General features: G+C 48.7%; 1 protein-coding gene and 1 non-coding gene across 3 annotated transcripts; one reads left to right on the top strand and one right to left on the bottom strand.

Annotated features, from left to right (window-relative positions):
- The first annotated feature begins 3,001 nt into the window (after positions 1–3,001).
- Positions 3,002–12,262, top strand: LOC127312099 (probable alpha-glucosidase Os06g0675700). 2 transcript variants are annotated; one of them, XM_051342559.2, is made up of 4 exons: positions 3,002–3,234; positions 9,398–10,062; positions 10,147–10,377; positions 10,449–12,262. In XM_051342559.2, the coding sequence occupies exons 1-4, from the start codon at positions 3,017–3,019 to the stop codon at positions 11,975–11,977; spliced, it is 2,643 nt and encodes an 880-aa protein (XP_051198519.1). In that variant the 5' UTR covers positions 3,002–3,016; the 3' UTR covers positions 11,978–12,262. The 2 variants fall into 2 exon arrangements, with proteins under 2 accessions (XP_051198519.1, XP_051198520.1); XM_051342560.2 differs by lacking the exon at positions 3,002–3,234 and adding an exon at positions 8,629–8,909.
- TRNAR-CCG (transfer RNA arginine (anticodon CCG)) lies at positions 9,249–9,321 on the bottom strand. Its single transcript has one exon. It is a non-coding gene; the product is annotated as a tRNA-Arg (tRNA).
- Positions 12,263–17,918: the final 5,656 nt, after the last annotated feature.

The raw sequence follows: 17,918 nt of genomic DNA, 5'->3' as shown, positions 1-17,918 counted from the left end.
CGTCGTCTTCATCAACAACCGAACGTGTGACCGAGTACGGAGGTGCTGCCCGTTCGTGGCGCCGTGATCAAGATCTTCTACGCGCTTTTGCAAGCGGCAAGTGAACGTCTACCGCAGCAACAAGAGCCTCATCTTGTAGGCTTTGGAATCTCTTCAAGGGTGAGACTCGACAATCCCCTCGTTGCTACCGTCTTCTAGATTGCATCTTGGCTTGGATTTCGTGTTCGCGGTAGGAAATTTTTTGTTTTCTATGCTACGTTATCCTACAGGTTTTGGATTCCTTAAGTGTTAGGTTAAGTTTATTAATGGTTTCCAACCATTTTGGTAAGGTAAAGGTGGCATAAGACAATAATTTCATTTTTGGCTATATGCCCACATATGACCCTATGTATATTTTTATTTCCTTTTTGTTTCACCTTTGATTTAGTTGATGATTACTAGGTTGGGTTTGTTGAAGTTTTTCAAGTCATCTAAACAAGGTAGAATATGGCATAGTTAATTATTTGCAAAGATAGCTATTTGCTCTCATATGCTTTTTCTCTTATTGTGTTTTCTTTTTATTTGTTTCTCTTTGATGTTGAAAAGGGTAGGGTTTAGGGTTTAAGATCATTTCCAAAATACTTCAACAAACAATCATGGCAAGAATCATCACACACATGTATGAGCACTATGCTCCTAACTTAGTTTAATAAAAGTTTTTGTTGGTTCCAAAATTTGTAAATAGGGAAAATGAATGTTTCTTTGTTTTGAAAATTTGGGGGGTTACACATAGTTTTCAGAATAAAATAAATGTTTTGAAGAAATGTTTGCGAAACATGCATTGACCTGAGATTTTATGATCAATGGTCGTAACTAGTGCATCATACACCTTTTCTCTTTTGAACTTGCTGAGTACCTCTGTACTCACTTTCTTTCGACACCCTTGCTAGACTATGAGCATGAAGATGAGGCCGACACCGGAGCACCAGAAGGCGACTACGATGTGGTCTATGAAGAGCCAGACCTTTCGGGAGGAGTTGAAGTCATGGACTATGAGATAGTCTACGAAGTTGATGACACAGAGGCGGAGGAGTAGAGTCTTACCCTAGACATCTCGGAGCCGAGCAGCGTAGTGACTTACCTAAATAAGTTGCTGAGCTCGTCATGTCTATTAAGTTTGAGTTGTAATGTTACTTAAGTAATATCGTAGGGTGTTCTCATCGGACATGTGAGAATACCAACTTGTTAAGACCCATGCTTGTAATATAATCTGGAGTGTTATGACCTGCAATGTTTCTGTTGTACCACTCTGAGAGGTGTGATATTTGTGAAGAAGTCCCTTCATAAATATCATATCAACGACTTGTATACTACAAAATGCAGCGGTATGCTAGGTCACCGCAGCAACCAAATATGCACTAGGTCCATTTGACCAATCCAGACATCCTCGTGCAAGATGACGATGTGCAGGGGTGGACCTAGAACAAAAATGGCCCAATGTCGCTCTCTTAGCCACACACATTCTTCGCCTAAAGTTGAGGGTGTCACATACTATAAATGGATGGAATGTATCAGAGGTTTTAATTTTTACCGCGTGTCATGTAACCCTTGCAACCATAACCCGGGTCCGCCCCTGATGATGTGGACCAAAACTTTCTTTTAGGGTAAAGAGAGCCGAACATGGTGTTTTTGCTCCTGGGTGCATATGCTTCCTATATTTAAAATGCATTTTAAGCATATTAAATAATGTCAAAACATTTCAAAAGAAAATGTTGAGCATACATCTCTATATCTTACATGTTCACAAAGTAGTTTCATGAAAAACCGAATTATTATTTGTCTTGTGCAAAAAAGACAAAATTTGGTGCTAAAATAAGGAATATTGAGAGGCATTTGTTTGTCTTTTTTGCACAGGCCACGAAAAATGTCAATTTGTTATGAAACTGCAAGTGAGCATGTAGAATGTGGAGATATATGAGCATAATTTTGTTCCCGAATTTTATGAAATTTTGAAATTTGTTTTTTGAATAAAGGGAGCATCTACACCTGGAATCTAAAGTGCATTCTTCATATTAAATAATATAAGGACACGCATATGGCGTGACCATTAGGAATTAAAAACGACGAGGCAACGGGTATGGCAGCCGCCCGATCTAGCACTAACACTAGTGTATTTTCACGAAAAGATAAAAATATATAAATTGCTAGAGCCCACATCAAAAATTGCTACCGCGGGCACCCTTACAGGAATATAATTTCTGAAGAATAATAGATAGCATTTCTGGACGATAAGTCTAGCAATGTCGGGTGGGGCAAGTGCCCATGCTAAATATCGCAGATCTCATCACCATTTGTGCTAAATCATGTGCTAGCATGTTACATGATCTCTTTACATTGTTGCAGCACACACGGTGGCTTAAGAGTCCGAGTACATAGCTCGTCGTCACCAAATTATTCTCAGGAATCACAACTACCCTAGCCGGAGGAAAGCTGGCCACAAAGGCACATCGAGCCAAATTTCTGGCTCCTGGCTCCTGTGTCTGCATTTCAAAACAAAATTCCATGGTGCCGTATACAGTCGAAATACGAGCAGGCTTATAGATAGAGATCAACGAACTCGCACGAAGAGGTTTTTGCCAAGAGGCTAGGCCGTAGACCATTAGCCGCCATGTTGATCAGTGTCTGGTCTGAAGCTGAAGTTGAGAAAGAACGAAGAATCTTATCAGGAGCAGTCCCGATGCAGCCGCCGATGATGGAGGGCTCTGGAAGACGAAAAGTCGCACCATTCACCCATGCGTACGTGCACCAGCTCTCGCGTCTCCGCCATGATCGACGTTGGCCACACGGATCGATCGTTTCACTCGATTGACCAAAACGTGCACCACGGGGCGGGGAAGAAGATAGCCAAAGTGCCAAACCATTGGTCCGTTTGGACGGCGGAGGGTTCTATAAGAACGGAGCCACCTCCCTCCACCAAGTGCAGTCAGATACAGGCATACAGCAGCGCAGGTGGACTACCTAGCACCCGTCCGATCCGATGGGGACACGGCCGAAGCTGCTCCTCTGTTTCTGCCTCTTCCTCTGCCTTGCGTCCCGCTCCTGCTCCCAGTCCGAGGACCAGCAGCTCGCCGGCGGCGGGTACCGTGTCGCGGCCATAAACGTGGACCGGGGAGGAAGGCGGCTCCGCGCCGATGTAGCAGCGGCCGGCGCCGGCGTGTCCACCGGCGACGTCGAGAAGCTCGACGTGTACGCCAGGTTCGTGTTCGGTTTTGACAACTTTCGCATTTTCCAGACAGAGTTACCGTTTGTCGACATTTTTTTTTTGACGGAATTGTCGACATTTATTTTTGAAAAATATTATACTATTGAGTTTTGAGAATTTTAATCATGTGGAGCCAATGCATCGCCCGTTGTTGGATAAGTGTATGATGGTGGCCAATTTGGATAAAGATAACTGCCGCATGGCAAGTTGCAACGTCCACCACAGAAAAGAACCTGCAGCACAGTTTCATGGGTTTGGTCTTTGGAATAGTTAGTTAGCGCATCAACTATATATGCTAACGGAGCTAAATGTCTCAAGATAAAAATAGGTCCACATACTACTAAAAAATCTACAGCCTAAATCAAACCCACGTTAAAAGACTAAAACAACCTAGACATAACAGAGGTGCTGAAATAATATATTGACTAGCCCAGTTCTATCGGTTCGGACTTTTCGATTAGTCGGTTAGCGCATTGATTCTATAGGCACTTCCGCTCGTTATGACGGTCCTTATTAGTTATTACTCCATCCATTCGAAAGCAAGTGACCCAACTTTCTCTACATACGGATGAATCTAGATTCCACACGGCGTATCTAAACAAAATTTGAGTCACCCGCAAAACAAAAACAAAAATTGAGTCACTTTTTTCTGGACTGAACTTGGCTTAAGACGGAATCAACGGTCACGTAGTTATCGTGTGGTGTGGTTCGGAATCTACCTAGGATGAACTTTTCTGCACCGGGTACACGCGCGTGTCGGAATTCTCACGATGCAACAGTGACAATATATAACCTTTCGGACGAGTTCACAAAAGTCTCGCCCAAAAGTCAGAAATCTGATTTTGACGCCGTGTATACCGGCCACTACACTAGGAAATCTGATGCTCTCTGGTCCAGACTACGGCTAGTACTACTGTACTGGTACTAGCTACTGGAACTATCAAGAAAATCCTCCAAAGATTTGTGCACTGCTCTCGAACCGCACACATCGCCATCAGTCGGTCGATCGGCATCAGGGAGCGGTCACGGCACGACAGCTGCACTTCAGTAGAAGATACATCACGTACACACACATATTATTGATAACTTTTAGCCCATGATTTTGCGCGTGTATAACGCAGAACCCTCGCCGAAGCCGACCAAACCAAAAGAAAGCCAACAAAGGTGCAGAAGATAAGGTGGTCACATGCACAAATCCACGATTTGGTCCGTATAGTTCCATGCTGTTCCTGCCAAATCGCCTTGTCCTTCACCACTATTTTTAAGATTCCTTTGGCCAGTACGTAGTTTCATAATGTTTAATTAATAGAATTCTTTCGCTTGGCTCGATGGTGGAGAAAAAACCCCACCAAAGCATTTTTCTCTTTTCGAGGGAAGGGGGTTTTCTCCGATTACAATTACCACACACTTTTAGGTCTAGTTAAAGTTAAATTTTACAAAGTTTTCAAATATTTAGAAAAAATACAACACCATCTATAGTGTAAAATCTATTTACTGTACTAATACTAATTATAAAATATACTTTTAAATTATGTCCATTTAATATTATGAATGTTGATTTTTCTTCTTCTATTCTTGGTCAAACTTTACAAACCTTGATTTTGACTAAACCTAGTGGTAATTGTGAATGGAGTCATGTGATGTGATGTGATGTGAGAAGTGCTGGAGGGTTGTGCTATTTTGTTATCTGAAAATCATGTGTTATGTCTTTGGTTATTTATAACACGTCTCTTTGTTGTATCTATTTGGTGTGCACACATAAACACGTTTAGTTCAAATGAAACAATGTGTGCTCGCATTAACCGATTTCGTTCAAACTCATGCCAAGTCTAAAGTTGAAATTTCAGAAAAGTTTCCCTACACACCCTTCCTTTTCGGTACAATATTATTTTTCTTTTATGTGGGTTAGTCAGAAAACATTTGGAATTTTCAATATTTATTGCATTTACACCAACGACATATGCAGGGGTGTGACTTCTTGAACTGTAGTATGGCTTCACCAATTGAGTAAAACAGTATAACAAATAGAAACGGTATGATAGATGAAACAATCAGTGTTTTAAGTAGCGAGCTATGGCGGTTTGAGCATAATGCGTCTAAATAAAACCCATGTACAATTGCACTCTATACTATCATTTAGCTTGACTTTAGCGCCACCCTAGCTGATTTGGAGGGTTGTCACTTCCTAAAATCATAATCATTAAATCATTCGAGAAAACTTAAAGAACATGTCTGGTTCTCACCCAAAAGAACCCTCATTGAGTATTATTTCGCGTATTAGGTTGCATATTGCGCCAAGCTAGAACTAGTTGCCTATTGCACCGTCGGAGCGGGTGGAGCCAGCGCAGGGTCTTGTTTTTTTTCTGGACTTTGGACAACTTTCATTAAGTTTTTTCCCCTAAGGATCTAGTTTTACATGTATGATTTCAGGTGGTAGACTTAGTCGTTGATATCAGTGTAGCCCCCTCGTTTCTCCATTTTGAAAAAAAAAAATGTAGTTCCTCTTTCATCCCTCTATCGTATATCTACAAAATCAGTACACATATATATGATACTAAAAAATATTACAAAACAAATACAAAAATAGTATCATTTGTGCATTTCCAATCCATATAACTGTATATATAAGGATCAAAGTGGTACACCAAAGACCATGCAAAATAAAGTGCGCCTAACATTTTGAAACTGGGAGAGTAGCGAAATTTTGTACTATTTCCTTTTCATTTTTTTGACTAGGCCAATTCAATGGCATTGGTATGCTTAGAGCATCACGCCGGATCGAGCGTTTGGGGGACGTGTTTTGTTCGTGCCGCGTTTGGGGGATGTCGCTTCCCAGCCGCGTCCCCCAAACGCCGCCCCCAATCAGAAATTCAAATAGATGCATTCAAAAGAGATCGTTCCCGCCGATTCGTCGCGATCAGAGTAGCGGCGATCGATCAAAGTACTGGGCGCGCGATCATATTACAGACCGGTGGTGCATGCAAATTAGAAGAAGGGGAAGGGGTTGGGCGACGACGTCGTATCCTGAGTCGACGCAGGCCCGTCGAGCACGATGACCTCGTCGTGATCTGCCTGTTGCTGTGCATGGTGCGTCTGCTCTGTCGCCCCTTTCGTCCCATTGCCCGGCGGCTTCTTGGCCGCTTTCTTCGCCATCTTTTTGGGGGCTGTCGGCGGCGCCATGTGGAGAGGGTAGCGGCGGCGGGTGGACGGCGGGTGGACGGCGGGAGGGAGAAAGAAATCGACGGGATAGGAGAAATGAATCGGCGGCGGGATATGTTTTGGGAGGCCTGAAATGCGCGGCGGTATAGGCGCGATTTGGCGGGAGCGGCGGGATTTGGCGGGAGTGTGAGACGAATTTTCCCTGTGTCGCTGACGGGTCGGGCCCGCGTCGGTTCGCCTCGCTTTTCGTTATGTCCGGTGTCCACGGTGCGTCCCCTGTGGGACGGGGACGGGCTCGGAGCGCCGGACACCGTATCGGGGCGCGCCGGACAAAAATGGGCTTTGGAGGACGCGGCTGGAACACTTTTTCTCTCCGGCGCGCCCCAAATCCCTTTGGGGGACGCTTTGGGGGACGCGACTGGAGATGCTCTTATCACGTTTATACCGGTTAGTATATCTACCATTGTATTGGAGAATGAATTTTCGGCGCTAGTTCAAGTAAATCACGTCAGTGTTAGCCCCCGTGAGACCAGTCCCACAACTTGCATAAAAATACTACTCCAGTAAAGGGGAAGACAGATTAGTAATTGTTATCTTGATCTTCTGTCTCCTGACATGATACGGGATAAGCAGGTGTGGCCACCTTGCAATTGAATATCTTGTCAGGATCTATTTATAGAAACTGATATACTTCAGTTCATTTTAAAAGTGGATCCAAGATTATTGGTGTCAGGGATCTGCCGGCGTTTTCTGTCAGGACCTTGTCACATTCAGTTTTCTCTGTTATATTCCTGAATTACTAGATTGTAGTAAACGGTTGCAGTAATGGAGTACTTCGTATACACCTGTAGCCACTTTTATAGTACTCCCACCGTCCCGGAATATAAGATAAGATGTTATTAGAACATTGGTTGTAATAATGGACATGGTGTTTTGGCTTATAGATCTACTAGACGCACTTATAATTTCCGTTTATTTCAAATGCATTTTAAAAATCAAAATATTTCAGAGAAAATCTTGTGTGTTCATTCTATGTTACCATATAAAGTTTTATGGAAAAAGATATTTAGTGTGGAATGTGTCAAAAGAACAAAAAAAATCTCGTGAATAGTTTTTTCGACAAAAAACATATGTTAATATCGCGAAGATATCAATTACACCCAGCTTCTTGAACAACGCCATTGCCCTAGTGGCATTATGGACGAACAAAGCCAAAAAAAAAGAATAATTTCAAAAAAGAAAGATTTCGCTACAATGATCTATTCCTTGAGACAGCGGTACTAACACCACCAAGATAGCACTAGAAATCAACTTCTCCAAAAGCAGCGCCTCCAAGAAGATAATAGTGCACAAGCGACATCGTCGCCCGATCATAGATCTTAGGTTTTCACCCTGAAGAAAGTTCTCGCTCTCAAAACAATGCCCTCAAGAAGAACATTGATAGGCACAACCAATTAATGATATACCTTCGATTTTCACCCCGAAAGAGAAGACTATGAACTTCTATTGTGTTGTTGCTTCAATCCATGAATCACCAAGCCAATTCCTCATCGCCAACCAGCTCGAACCACCATTACTAGCCTTTAGATCTCGGCTTCCATTACATTCTCCACCAGCATCAGGAAACGAGAAAGTGCCCCTTGATATTAATAGCCAGCAGTGCTTCAAAACGCTGCCTCTGAAACCAAACCGTCAGAAAAAAACAGGTGCGCACGACCAAATCCCACACGATCCAGCAATCTTCAGGCATGAATTTCGCAGTGGAGTTTGCTGGCGGAACCTCTCGCAAATAGCTATTGTGCAGCAATGACAATTATATTTTTTACACCGCCTATAAAAATTGCATTTTCTCCGTAAAATGTATATGCGAACATAGAATGTCTGGATTTAGACCCGATATTTTCTCCAGAATTTTAAAACATTTTTGAAAATGTTTTTTGGGCAATAGGTGCGTCTTCACCTACGAGCTAAATTTAAAAAAAATGTTTTATTGGGAAATAGGTGCATCCTCTGCAAGATTCTATTAAAAAGAAAGTGTTGAAAAACTGATGATCCGTACCGCGGTGCTGTATGATCTGAAGAAACGTGCAATATTTTTCCCCAGCTGGCCGGAACGATTTCGAGAGTGAGTCCGCACTCCACACCGACAAAGTCGCTATCGATCCCTGTACGATTGATTGATCGATCGATCGCCACTGGTTATTTATACTGGCGCGTATCCCGTCTCGTATTGATTATTCAGCTGGCCTGCTGCCGGCCTCTTGCACACACCGGTGTCGTCTTCGCTTCGCCTGCGTTCTCTGATGGCGACGCCGCGCTCTGCGCCCGCTAGCTGTCTGCTCTTGCTCATCCTCCTCGCCGTGGCGCGGGGCGATGGCTGCTGCGGGTACGACGTCGTGTCGGTGGCCGGGTCGGAGAGCGCGCTGTCGGCGCGGCTGGAGCTCGCCGGTGATGCGCCGGCGCTCGCAGAGCTCGGGCCAGACGTGCAGAGGCTCTCCCTCGCTGCAAGGCAAGTAGTAGTATGAAATATGATATGATCGCACCGTTGATTAGGGGGTATGATCAGCTTTAGCTTCCTGGTCACTGATCAGTTATGATCATTCGGTGTAGCGTTTAAGAGTAATGTAGGGAGTGCAGAGCTAGAGTTTTTAGGAGGGTCTGGAATTAGTTCAGGAAAAGATCCCGATGGTTTGTGATTTTTCTTCATTTCTATGTAAGATCAGAGCTGATTTAAGAAATGATTAGGATTACCCACCAGACAGTAAGTGGTAGAAAAGACTGTTAGAGTACAGGGCAAAATGATAACTTAACGGACAGCCAAAAAAGACTGAAGTGTCTGAGGATCAAACGATCACACTGGGACTCGAACCCAGAATCTCCCGCTCCGGAGGCGAGCGCCTTATCCATTAGGCCATGCGACCACTTCGTTGAAGAATTCGTAATCTTCCTTCCTATTACTGAACTTACCGTTTCTGTTGTTTGCAATGCCGTTGGCAGCCTCGAGACGGACACCCGGCTGCGCGTCCGCATCACCGACGCCGACCACCCGCGATGGGAGGTGCCCCAGGACATCATCCCGCGCCCCGCGCCGGAGGGCGTCCACCTCGACGCGCCGCGACAGGACAGCTCCGCCTCGCCGCCGCGCACCCGCGTCCTGTCCACCGCGGGCTCCGACCTCGTCCTCACCATCCACGCGTCGCCGTTCCGCTTCACCGTGTCCCGCCGCTCCACCGGCGACGTGCTCTTCGACACCTCCCCGAGCCTCGTCTTCAAGGACCGGTACCTCGAGCTCACCTCGGCGCTGCCCGCGGGCCGGGCGTCGCTGTACGGTCTCGGCGAGCAGACGAAGCGCAGCTTCCGGCTGCGGCACAACGACACCTTCACGCTCTGGACCGCCGACATCGCCGCTGCCAACGTCGACCTCAACCTCTACGGCTCGCACCCCTTCTACATGGACGTGCGGCCCCCGGGCGCCGCGCACGGGGTGCTCCTCCTCAACAGCAATGGGATGGACGTCCTCTACGGCGGCTCCAGCGTCACCTACAAGGTCATCGGCGGCGTCCTCGACTTCTACTTCTTCGCCGGCCCGTCCCCGCTCGCCGTCGTCGACCAGTACACCCAGCTCGTCGGCCGCCCTGCCCCCATGCCGTACTGGTCATTTGGTACGAACCTGACAACTGACATTGCATTCTTCTTCTTGCTCCACTCTGTTTCTTGAACGTGCGTGGCATGGCGTGGCGCTGCAGGGTTCCACCAGTGCAGGTACGGGTACCTCAACGTGGATGACCTCAAGGGCGTGGTGGCCGGCTACGCCAAGGCCAAGATCCCGCTGGAGGTCATGTGGACGGACATCGACTACATGAACAAGTTCCAGGACTTCACCCTCAACCCGGCCAACTTCAGCTACGCCGAGCTCCGCCCGTTCGTCGACCGCCTCCACCAGGACGGCCAGAAATACGTCCTCATCCTAGACCCAGGTAGGTACACACAACGGCAAGCAAATGTACAGTACGAAGAATGGTGGCTGATCGATTTGAGAATTGTACAGGGATCAGCATCGACCCGACCTACGGGACATTCATCCGCGGGATGCAGCAGGACATCTTCCTGAAGCGGAACGGCACAAACTTCCTCGGCAACGTGTGGCCGGGCGACGTTTACTTCCCGGACTTCATGAACCCGCGCGCCGCCGAGTTCTGGGCCAACGAGATCTCCATCTTCCGGCGCACCATCCCCGTCGACGGGCTGTGGATCGACATGAACGAGATCTCCAACTTCTACGATCCGGTCCCGCTCAACGCGCTCGACGACCCGCCCTACCGGATCAACAACAGCGGCAACCACCGCCCCATCAACAACAAGACGACGCCGGCATCCGCCATGCACTACGGCGGAGTCTCCGAGTACGACGCGCACAACCTCTTCGGCCTGCTCGAGTCCCGCGCCACCAACCACGCGCTGCTCAGGGACACCGGCCGCCGCCCATTCGTGCTCAGCAGGTCGACCTTCGTCGGCTCCGGCCGGTACACCGCGCACTGGACGGGGGACAACAACGCCTCGTGGGACGACCTTCGATACTCCATCAACACCATGCTCAGCTTCGGCCTCTTCGGCGTGCCCATGATCGGCGCCGACATCTGTGGATTCGGTGGCGAAACCACCGAGGAGCTCTGCGGGCGGTGGATCCAGCTCGGCGCCTTCTACCCGTTCGCCAGGGACCACTCGGCGATCGGCACCGTCCGGCGAGAGCCGTACCTGTGGGCGTCGGTGGCGGCGTCAGCGAGGAAGTCGCTCGGCCTCCGGTACCGGCTGCTCCCGTACATGTACACGCTCATGCACGAGGCGCACACCACGGGGGCGCCCATCGCGCGGCCGCTCTTCTTCTCCTACCCGGAGGATGTCGCCACGTACGGCGTGGACAGGCAGTTCCTGCTCGGCCGCGGCGTGCTCGTGTCGCCGGTGCTCGAGCAGGGCGCCACCACCGTCGACGCATACTTCCCCGCCGGCCGGTGGTTCTGCCTCTACAACCACTCGCTCGCCGTCGACACGCGCTCCGGCGAGCGCGTGACGCTCCCTGCGCTGCCGGACTCGCCGTACGTGCACGTTGCCGGCGGCAGCATCCTCCCGCTGCAGCAGAGCGCGATGACGACGGCCCAGGCTCGCCGGACGCCGTTCCACCTCCTGGTCGCGCTCGCGGAGGACGGCACGGCCGCCGGGGACCTGTTCCTGGACGACGGCGAGTCGCCGGAGATGGGCGGGGCGAGAAGCGAGTTCAGCCTGGTGAAGTTCAGCTGCGCGACGTGGAGCGACGGCAAGATCAGGTTGAGGTCGCAGGTGGTGCACAACTCGTACGCGCCGAGCCGGACCCTGGTGATCAGCAAGGTGGTGATCATGGGGCTCCAGTCAACAGAGCCGGCCAGAAACTTCGCCGTCTATGTCAACGGCGCGGCGGTGCAGTTCAATAGGGCAGTCAGCACCAGTTACAGGAGCAGAGGAGGGCTCGGCGCCGCCCACGTCGGCGGGCTGTCTCTCGTCGTCGGAGAGGAATTTGAGCTGAAGGTCGCCATGTCCTATTAAGCTTTAGACAGTTTGAGCATTGGTGTATAAGATTGGATTGAATAAAGACGAGAAATTGAGGCCCAAATATATGGCACGATCAAGGCATCAAAAAAAAAATCGAAGTTTATCAAGGCATCAATTAGTTGATCGTTCTAGCAATTTAGTTCATTAACTGTCATATGTGAAGCAATTCTTGTACTATCACAAATGTTCAGTGTGCACAGAAGGTAAACATTTTTCACCTTGAGATGAGTCAGACGCTGCTGTCATTCTTGAAAAATGAAAATTCATCATGAGCACTCATTTGATGGTGCAAAAAGCTTTTTATTCCTTTGTGTAGAATTTTAGATAATAGCAATCCACTTGTATAAGATCGATAATATGGGGAATATTATTTGCCGCTTGAAAGGTTTCAATTTGGCCACTATATAAACCACTAGGATTATCTACGTCAATACCTGACACCTAGCTCTTCAGCTATGCAGCTACTGCACCGTCCTCATCAGAAAAAAATATATAGTTTCCTCATTGCGGCTACTACGTCTAGTCCAGATCAGATGCAGGCCGCTCATGAGGAAGCTGCATGCTGGATATATCCTCCCGGGGAAGATGATCCAGCTGAGAACCTTCTCCCTCGGCGTGGACTGCGCCCCCGGACGTGGAATCATTTTTTAGCAATGGCAACTGGCAAGGTGCACTTCCTGTTCTTCCGGAAGACGAGGTAGAGACCATCCATAGAACTCCGCGATTGCCTCGATCATATCATCCGTTAGGGGTAGCTCATACATCTTGTGGTAAGCTTCCAGGGCCGCCACCGACGGCGCCTCATCTCCCGTGATCAGACCAAGCTTGCGCATGAGGTTCCAAGGTCTGAATCAGGCGCTGATGATCATGCTGCCTAAGCGCCCGGATGCGGCGGCGCTGGGTGACTACCGGCCGATTAGTCTTATACACGTCTTCGCCAAGCTGGTGGCTAAGACTCTGGCTACTCTGTTGGCCCCCCGGATGGAGGCGCTGGTGGATCGCAACCAATGCGCTTTCATTCGCAGGCGTTGCATCCACGACAACTTTATGTTGGTCCAGCAGACTGCTAGATTCCTCCACCGGGAGAAGGAGCCGCGGGTGATGCTCAAGCTGGACATAGCGCGCGCTTTCGACTCTGTATCTTGGGGGTTCCTCATGGAGTTCCTCTGCAAGGTTGGGTTTGGGCCGAGGTTCCGCGAGCTGGTGTCCATCCTGCTATCCACGGCGAGTACCAGGGTGTTGCTCGACGGCGACCGAGCCCCCATCGGCATCGGAGGGGCACGAGACAGGGGGACCCCTTGTCGCCATCGTTGTTCGTCTTGATGATGAACTCGCTTAACAGCACTGCGGCCAAGGCCACTGAGTTGGGTATCCTGAGACGCTTGGCGCGCCGGGACTTGGTGACATCGGTGTCCCTCTATGCAGATGATGTGGTGATCTTCTGCCATCCGGATGAGACAGAGCTGCGTGCTGTCCGCGGCATTGTGGGACTCTTTGGGCAGGCATCGGGGCTGCACACCAACTTTGCCAAATGCTCGGTCTCTCCCATCGCGTGCTCGGATGAGGAGGCTAACGGCGCTGCGGGGCTCATGGAGTGCCAGCTAGCGCCGTTCCCAGTGAAGTACCTTGGCATCCCGCTTTCCATCAGGAGGCTGTCGGCTGCGTCCTTCCAGCCTCTGGTGGACAAGATAGCTGACAAACTCCCCACCTGGCGGGCATCCATGATGCCGAGGGCGGGGCGATTGGCGCTGATCCGAGCGGTGCTCGCAGCGATTCCGTTGCACCAGCTGATGGTACTAAGCCTCGATAAGAAGACGCTGAAGCAAGTCAATAAGGTCTTGCGTGGGCTCCTGTGGGCAGGCAGGGCAGATGCCAACGGTGGACACTGCCATGTCAACTGGTCCAGGGTGTGTCGGCCGCTGCGGCTTGGGGGCCTGGGGATCCCCGACCTTGCGCGCATTGCAATCAGCCTGAAGGTGCGCTGGATTTGGAGGATGCATACTGATCCCATGCGACCTTGGCGCGGGCTCGATTTGCAATTTTCTAAGGTGGAACGGGATGTCTTTGCGGCCTACACTTCGATGGTGGTCGGTAATGGAGAGTCTGCCCTCTTCTGAGAAGATAGGTGGCTGGATGGCATGTCCATCAAGGAGATGGCGCCTGAGGTGTACGCGCTGGTACCTAAACGCCGCAGAAAGGCGCGTACGGTACGCGAAGCTCTGGTTGGACGCGCTTGGATCCCTAACATAGTCGGCGCGCCGAGCGCCCTTGCACTTTGGCAGTACGTGCAGATGTGGGGCAGGCTCAGAGACATACCGCTGTCAACGGACCAGGACAAGCTGATTTGGCGCTGGACGACGGATGCCCAATACACGGCTCGATCATGCTATGACACACTCTTCCAGGGGGCTATCATCTCAGGATCTTGGAGACTGAATTGGAAGTCCCGGGCGCCGCCGAGGGTGAAGTTCTTTATTTGGCTGGCATGCCTTGATAGGTGTTGGACGGGTGAGAGGCTAGCACGGCGAGGTCTACCACACGCGCCTAGGTGTCCGCTTTGCGATCAGTCTGGGGAGACCATGACGCACTTACTCACTGGGTGCTCTTTCTCCAGGACGGTCTGGTTTGAGGTCCTCTCGTGGATACGATCCACCTCGGGACCTCCCACGGTTGAGGGTGACTTCGCGGAATGGTGGTCGCTGGTGGTGCGGACCGCCCCATGCCAGCTGCGCAAGGGCATTTCATCGATAATCATGCTTACTGCATGGTGGATATGGAAACACCGGAACGCTGCGGTCTTCGACAATGCGCAACCTTCGGTGACTTCTCTGTTCGGCGACATCAAGGCTGAGGCACAGCTATGGGCGGACACGGGAGCTCGGGGTGTTCATCAGCTACTCCCCTTGATTAGCTTTCTTTTTCTTGGGTCGAGTTGTATGGCGGGGTGTTAGTCCTCTCGAGGACTTGTACATATAACCTTTTTTTTCTATCAATGCATCGAAACGCAAGGCTTTTGCGTTTTCACGAAAAAAAAGGTAGAGAATTGCAGCGATATATATGAGCATGTCGAGGAACCCAAAGATTCCTGCGAATACTTGGGAGACTGTGGACATTCTACTGTGGAGGAGCAGCTTGACAAAGCTTGTTATCAGGAAATAGATGTTGATGATCATGATAAAAGAACCGATCGCCCATGTTAGCACAGTAATCTGCATTGGAGTGCCAGTTAGATGCAATCATAATGAGTACTGGGATCCAAATTATGGGGGTGAACTGTTAACTTTTCTAGATCGACTAGGGTAGATCTAATAACGGGTGCTGACTATCTCTGTAACGAAATGTGTTCATGTACTGTGAGAGGGAGAGAGATATACTGTTAGTTTACCTTCTCCCTTGGAGGAGGATCCCGCCGACGTTGATGGCGACGGCGGCGCGTGAGTGAGGTAGTGGCGGCGGTGGTGGAGCTTCCCGTCGGCACGCGCTAACCCTAGATAGGTAGGGATGTCCGGTGGGGGCTTGGGCGCACAGTCAACCTCGTACCTTGTGCAGCTGGCCCCCCACCTCTTTATATAGCTGCGGCGACAGGAGCTCACCAACCAGTGAAAGGTTGAGCGCCCCCGATCAGGGCGCGGTCAAAGGGCACGTCGAGCCGTTGGGCTCGTACGTGGTGGATCAACCTAACATTCTCCCCTTTGATCTCAACTTTACTTTTAACTTCATACTTTTATTTTATTCGTTTCATTTTAGATCAGTCCATAGGGCATGTTTCATCGTCACAGCTCTATTGCCGATGAAATCAGACAGCCACAATACACTTCTCTGTTTTGAAACAAATTCTTTTACTTTTGGGCCTCTTATGATCTAGGATAGGTAAGACTTTCCCTTAAACCCATGCCGGCTACGTGTTCCTTGAACACGCTGGGTGGTAAACCTTTCGTTAGCGGATCCGCAAGCATATCTTTTATCCTTATATGCTCGAGACTTATAGTTTGATCCTGGACCTTGTGTTTCACAACATAATACTTAACCTCAATCGGTTTCGTAGCATTACTCGACTTGTTGTTGTGAGCATAAAATACTGCAGGCTCATTGTCGCATTACATCTTTAGTGGTTTGTCAATACAATCTACCACTTTCAAGTCGGGTATGAATTTCTTTAACCATAATGCCTGCCCCGTGGCTTCATAACATGCTATAAATTCTGCATACATCGTGGATGATGCAACTATTGTCTGTTTGGAGCTTCTCCACGAAATAGCTCCCCCTGCGAGAGTGAATACATATCTGGATGTGGATTTTCTATCATCTTTATCTCCCGCAAAATCTGCATGTGAATACCCTCTTATTTCTAGGGAATCAGATCTTCTGTATATTAGCATGTAGTTCTTTGTGCCTTTCACATAATGCAATGCCTTCTTTACCATTTTCCAGTGTTCAAAGCCTAGATTTTCTTGATATCTACCGAGTACTCCGGTTGATGTGGGCATTACCCTTTGGGTAACTAGTGTTGCGCTACCTCTTATGGCCCAACCAGGGGCCCATGAAGAACATCCATTGACCAAGGTGGGCCGTTATGTCAGTTCCAAGGAAGGAGTCTTGGCGAGCAAGGCAAGAAGACGAAGAAACAAGGAAAGCTTACACGTAGAACTCTTTGTAACTTAGTCGAACCTGGATAGAACTCTTGAGACCTAGCACCCAATATAAGGGCTAGGAGAGGGTCTGCCGAGGGACACACAATTATTATAGCCATAACCACCGCAAATCTAGAGCTAGGTCATCGTAGAACTTAGCCTCTCGACGAGATCGTAGTCGAAGCCTTCGGCTACCCCATTGTAACTTGATAATTTCAATAATCAAGATCAGACAGGCAGGACGTAAGGGTTTTACCTCATCGAGGGCCCCGAACCTGGGTAAATCTCTCTCCCCGCTTGTTTGATAACCGATGTCTCGTGTCAGCCTACAGGATTCCATCTACCCTAAGCCCCAAATGGAGGGCATTGCCGAGGAGTACCCTCAACAATTGGCGCCGTCTGTGGGAAACCTGTCGGTACAAGGCATGTCATCGGCAGTCCCAGTCACGTCAGCAGCGTTCTGAAGGAGATATGCCCTAGAGGCAATAATAAAGTGGTTATTATTTATATCTTTATGTTTATGATAAATGTTTATATATCATGCTAGAATTGTATTAACCGAAACATTAGTACATGTGTGATATGTAGACAAACAAGAAGTCCCTAGTATGCCTCTTAAACTAGCTTGTTGATTAATGGATGATTAGTTTCATAATCATGAACATTGGATGTTATTAATAACAAGGTTATGTCATTGTGTGAATGATGTAATGGACACACCCAATTAAGCGTAGCATAAGATCTCGTCATTAAGTTATTTGCTATAAGCTTTCGATACATAGTTACCTAGTCCTTATGACCATGAGATCATGTAAATCACTTATACCGGAAAGGTACTTTGATTACACCAAACACCACTGCGTAAATGGGTGGCTATAAAGGTGGGATTAAGTATCCGGAAAGTATGAGTTGAGGCATATGGATCAACAGTGGGATTTGTCCATCCCGATGACGGATAGATATACTCTGGGCCCTCTCGGTGGAATGTCGTCTAATGTCTTGCAAGCATATGAATGAGTTCATAAGAGACCACATACCACGGTACGAGTAAAGAGTACTTGTCAGGAGACGAGGTTGAACAAGGTATAGAGTGATACCGAAGATCAAACCTCGGACAAGTAAAATATCGCGAGACAAAGGGAATTGGTAATATATGTGAATGGTTCATTCGATCACTAAAGTCATCGTTGAATATGTGGGAGCCATTATGGATCTCCAGATCCCGCTATTGGTTATTGGTCGGAGTGAGTGCTCAACCATGTCCGCATAGTTCTCGAACCGTAGGGTGACACACTTAAAGTTGG

The sequence above is a fragment of the Lolium perenne genome, chromosome 7 (genome assembly GCF_019359855.2).
Source record: "Lolium perenne isolate Kyuss_39 chromosome 7, Kyuss_2.0, whole genome shotgun sequence".
Lineage (NCBI taxonomy): Eukaryota > Viridiplantae > Streptophyta > Magnoliopsida > Poales > Poaceae > Lolium > Lolium perenne.
The sequence above is the reverse complement of the archived record's forward strand: the minus strand, read 5'-3'. Positions and strand labels throughout refer to the sequence as shown.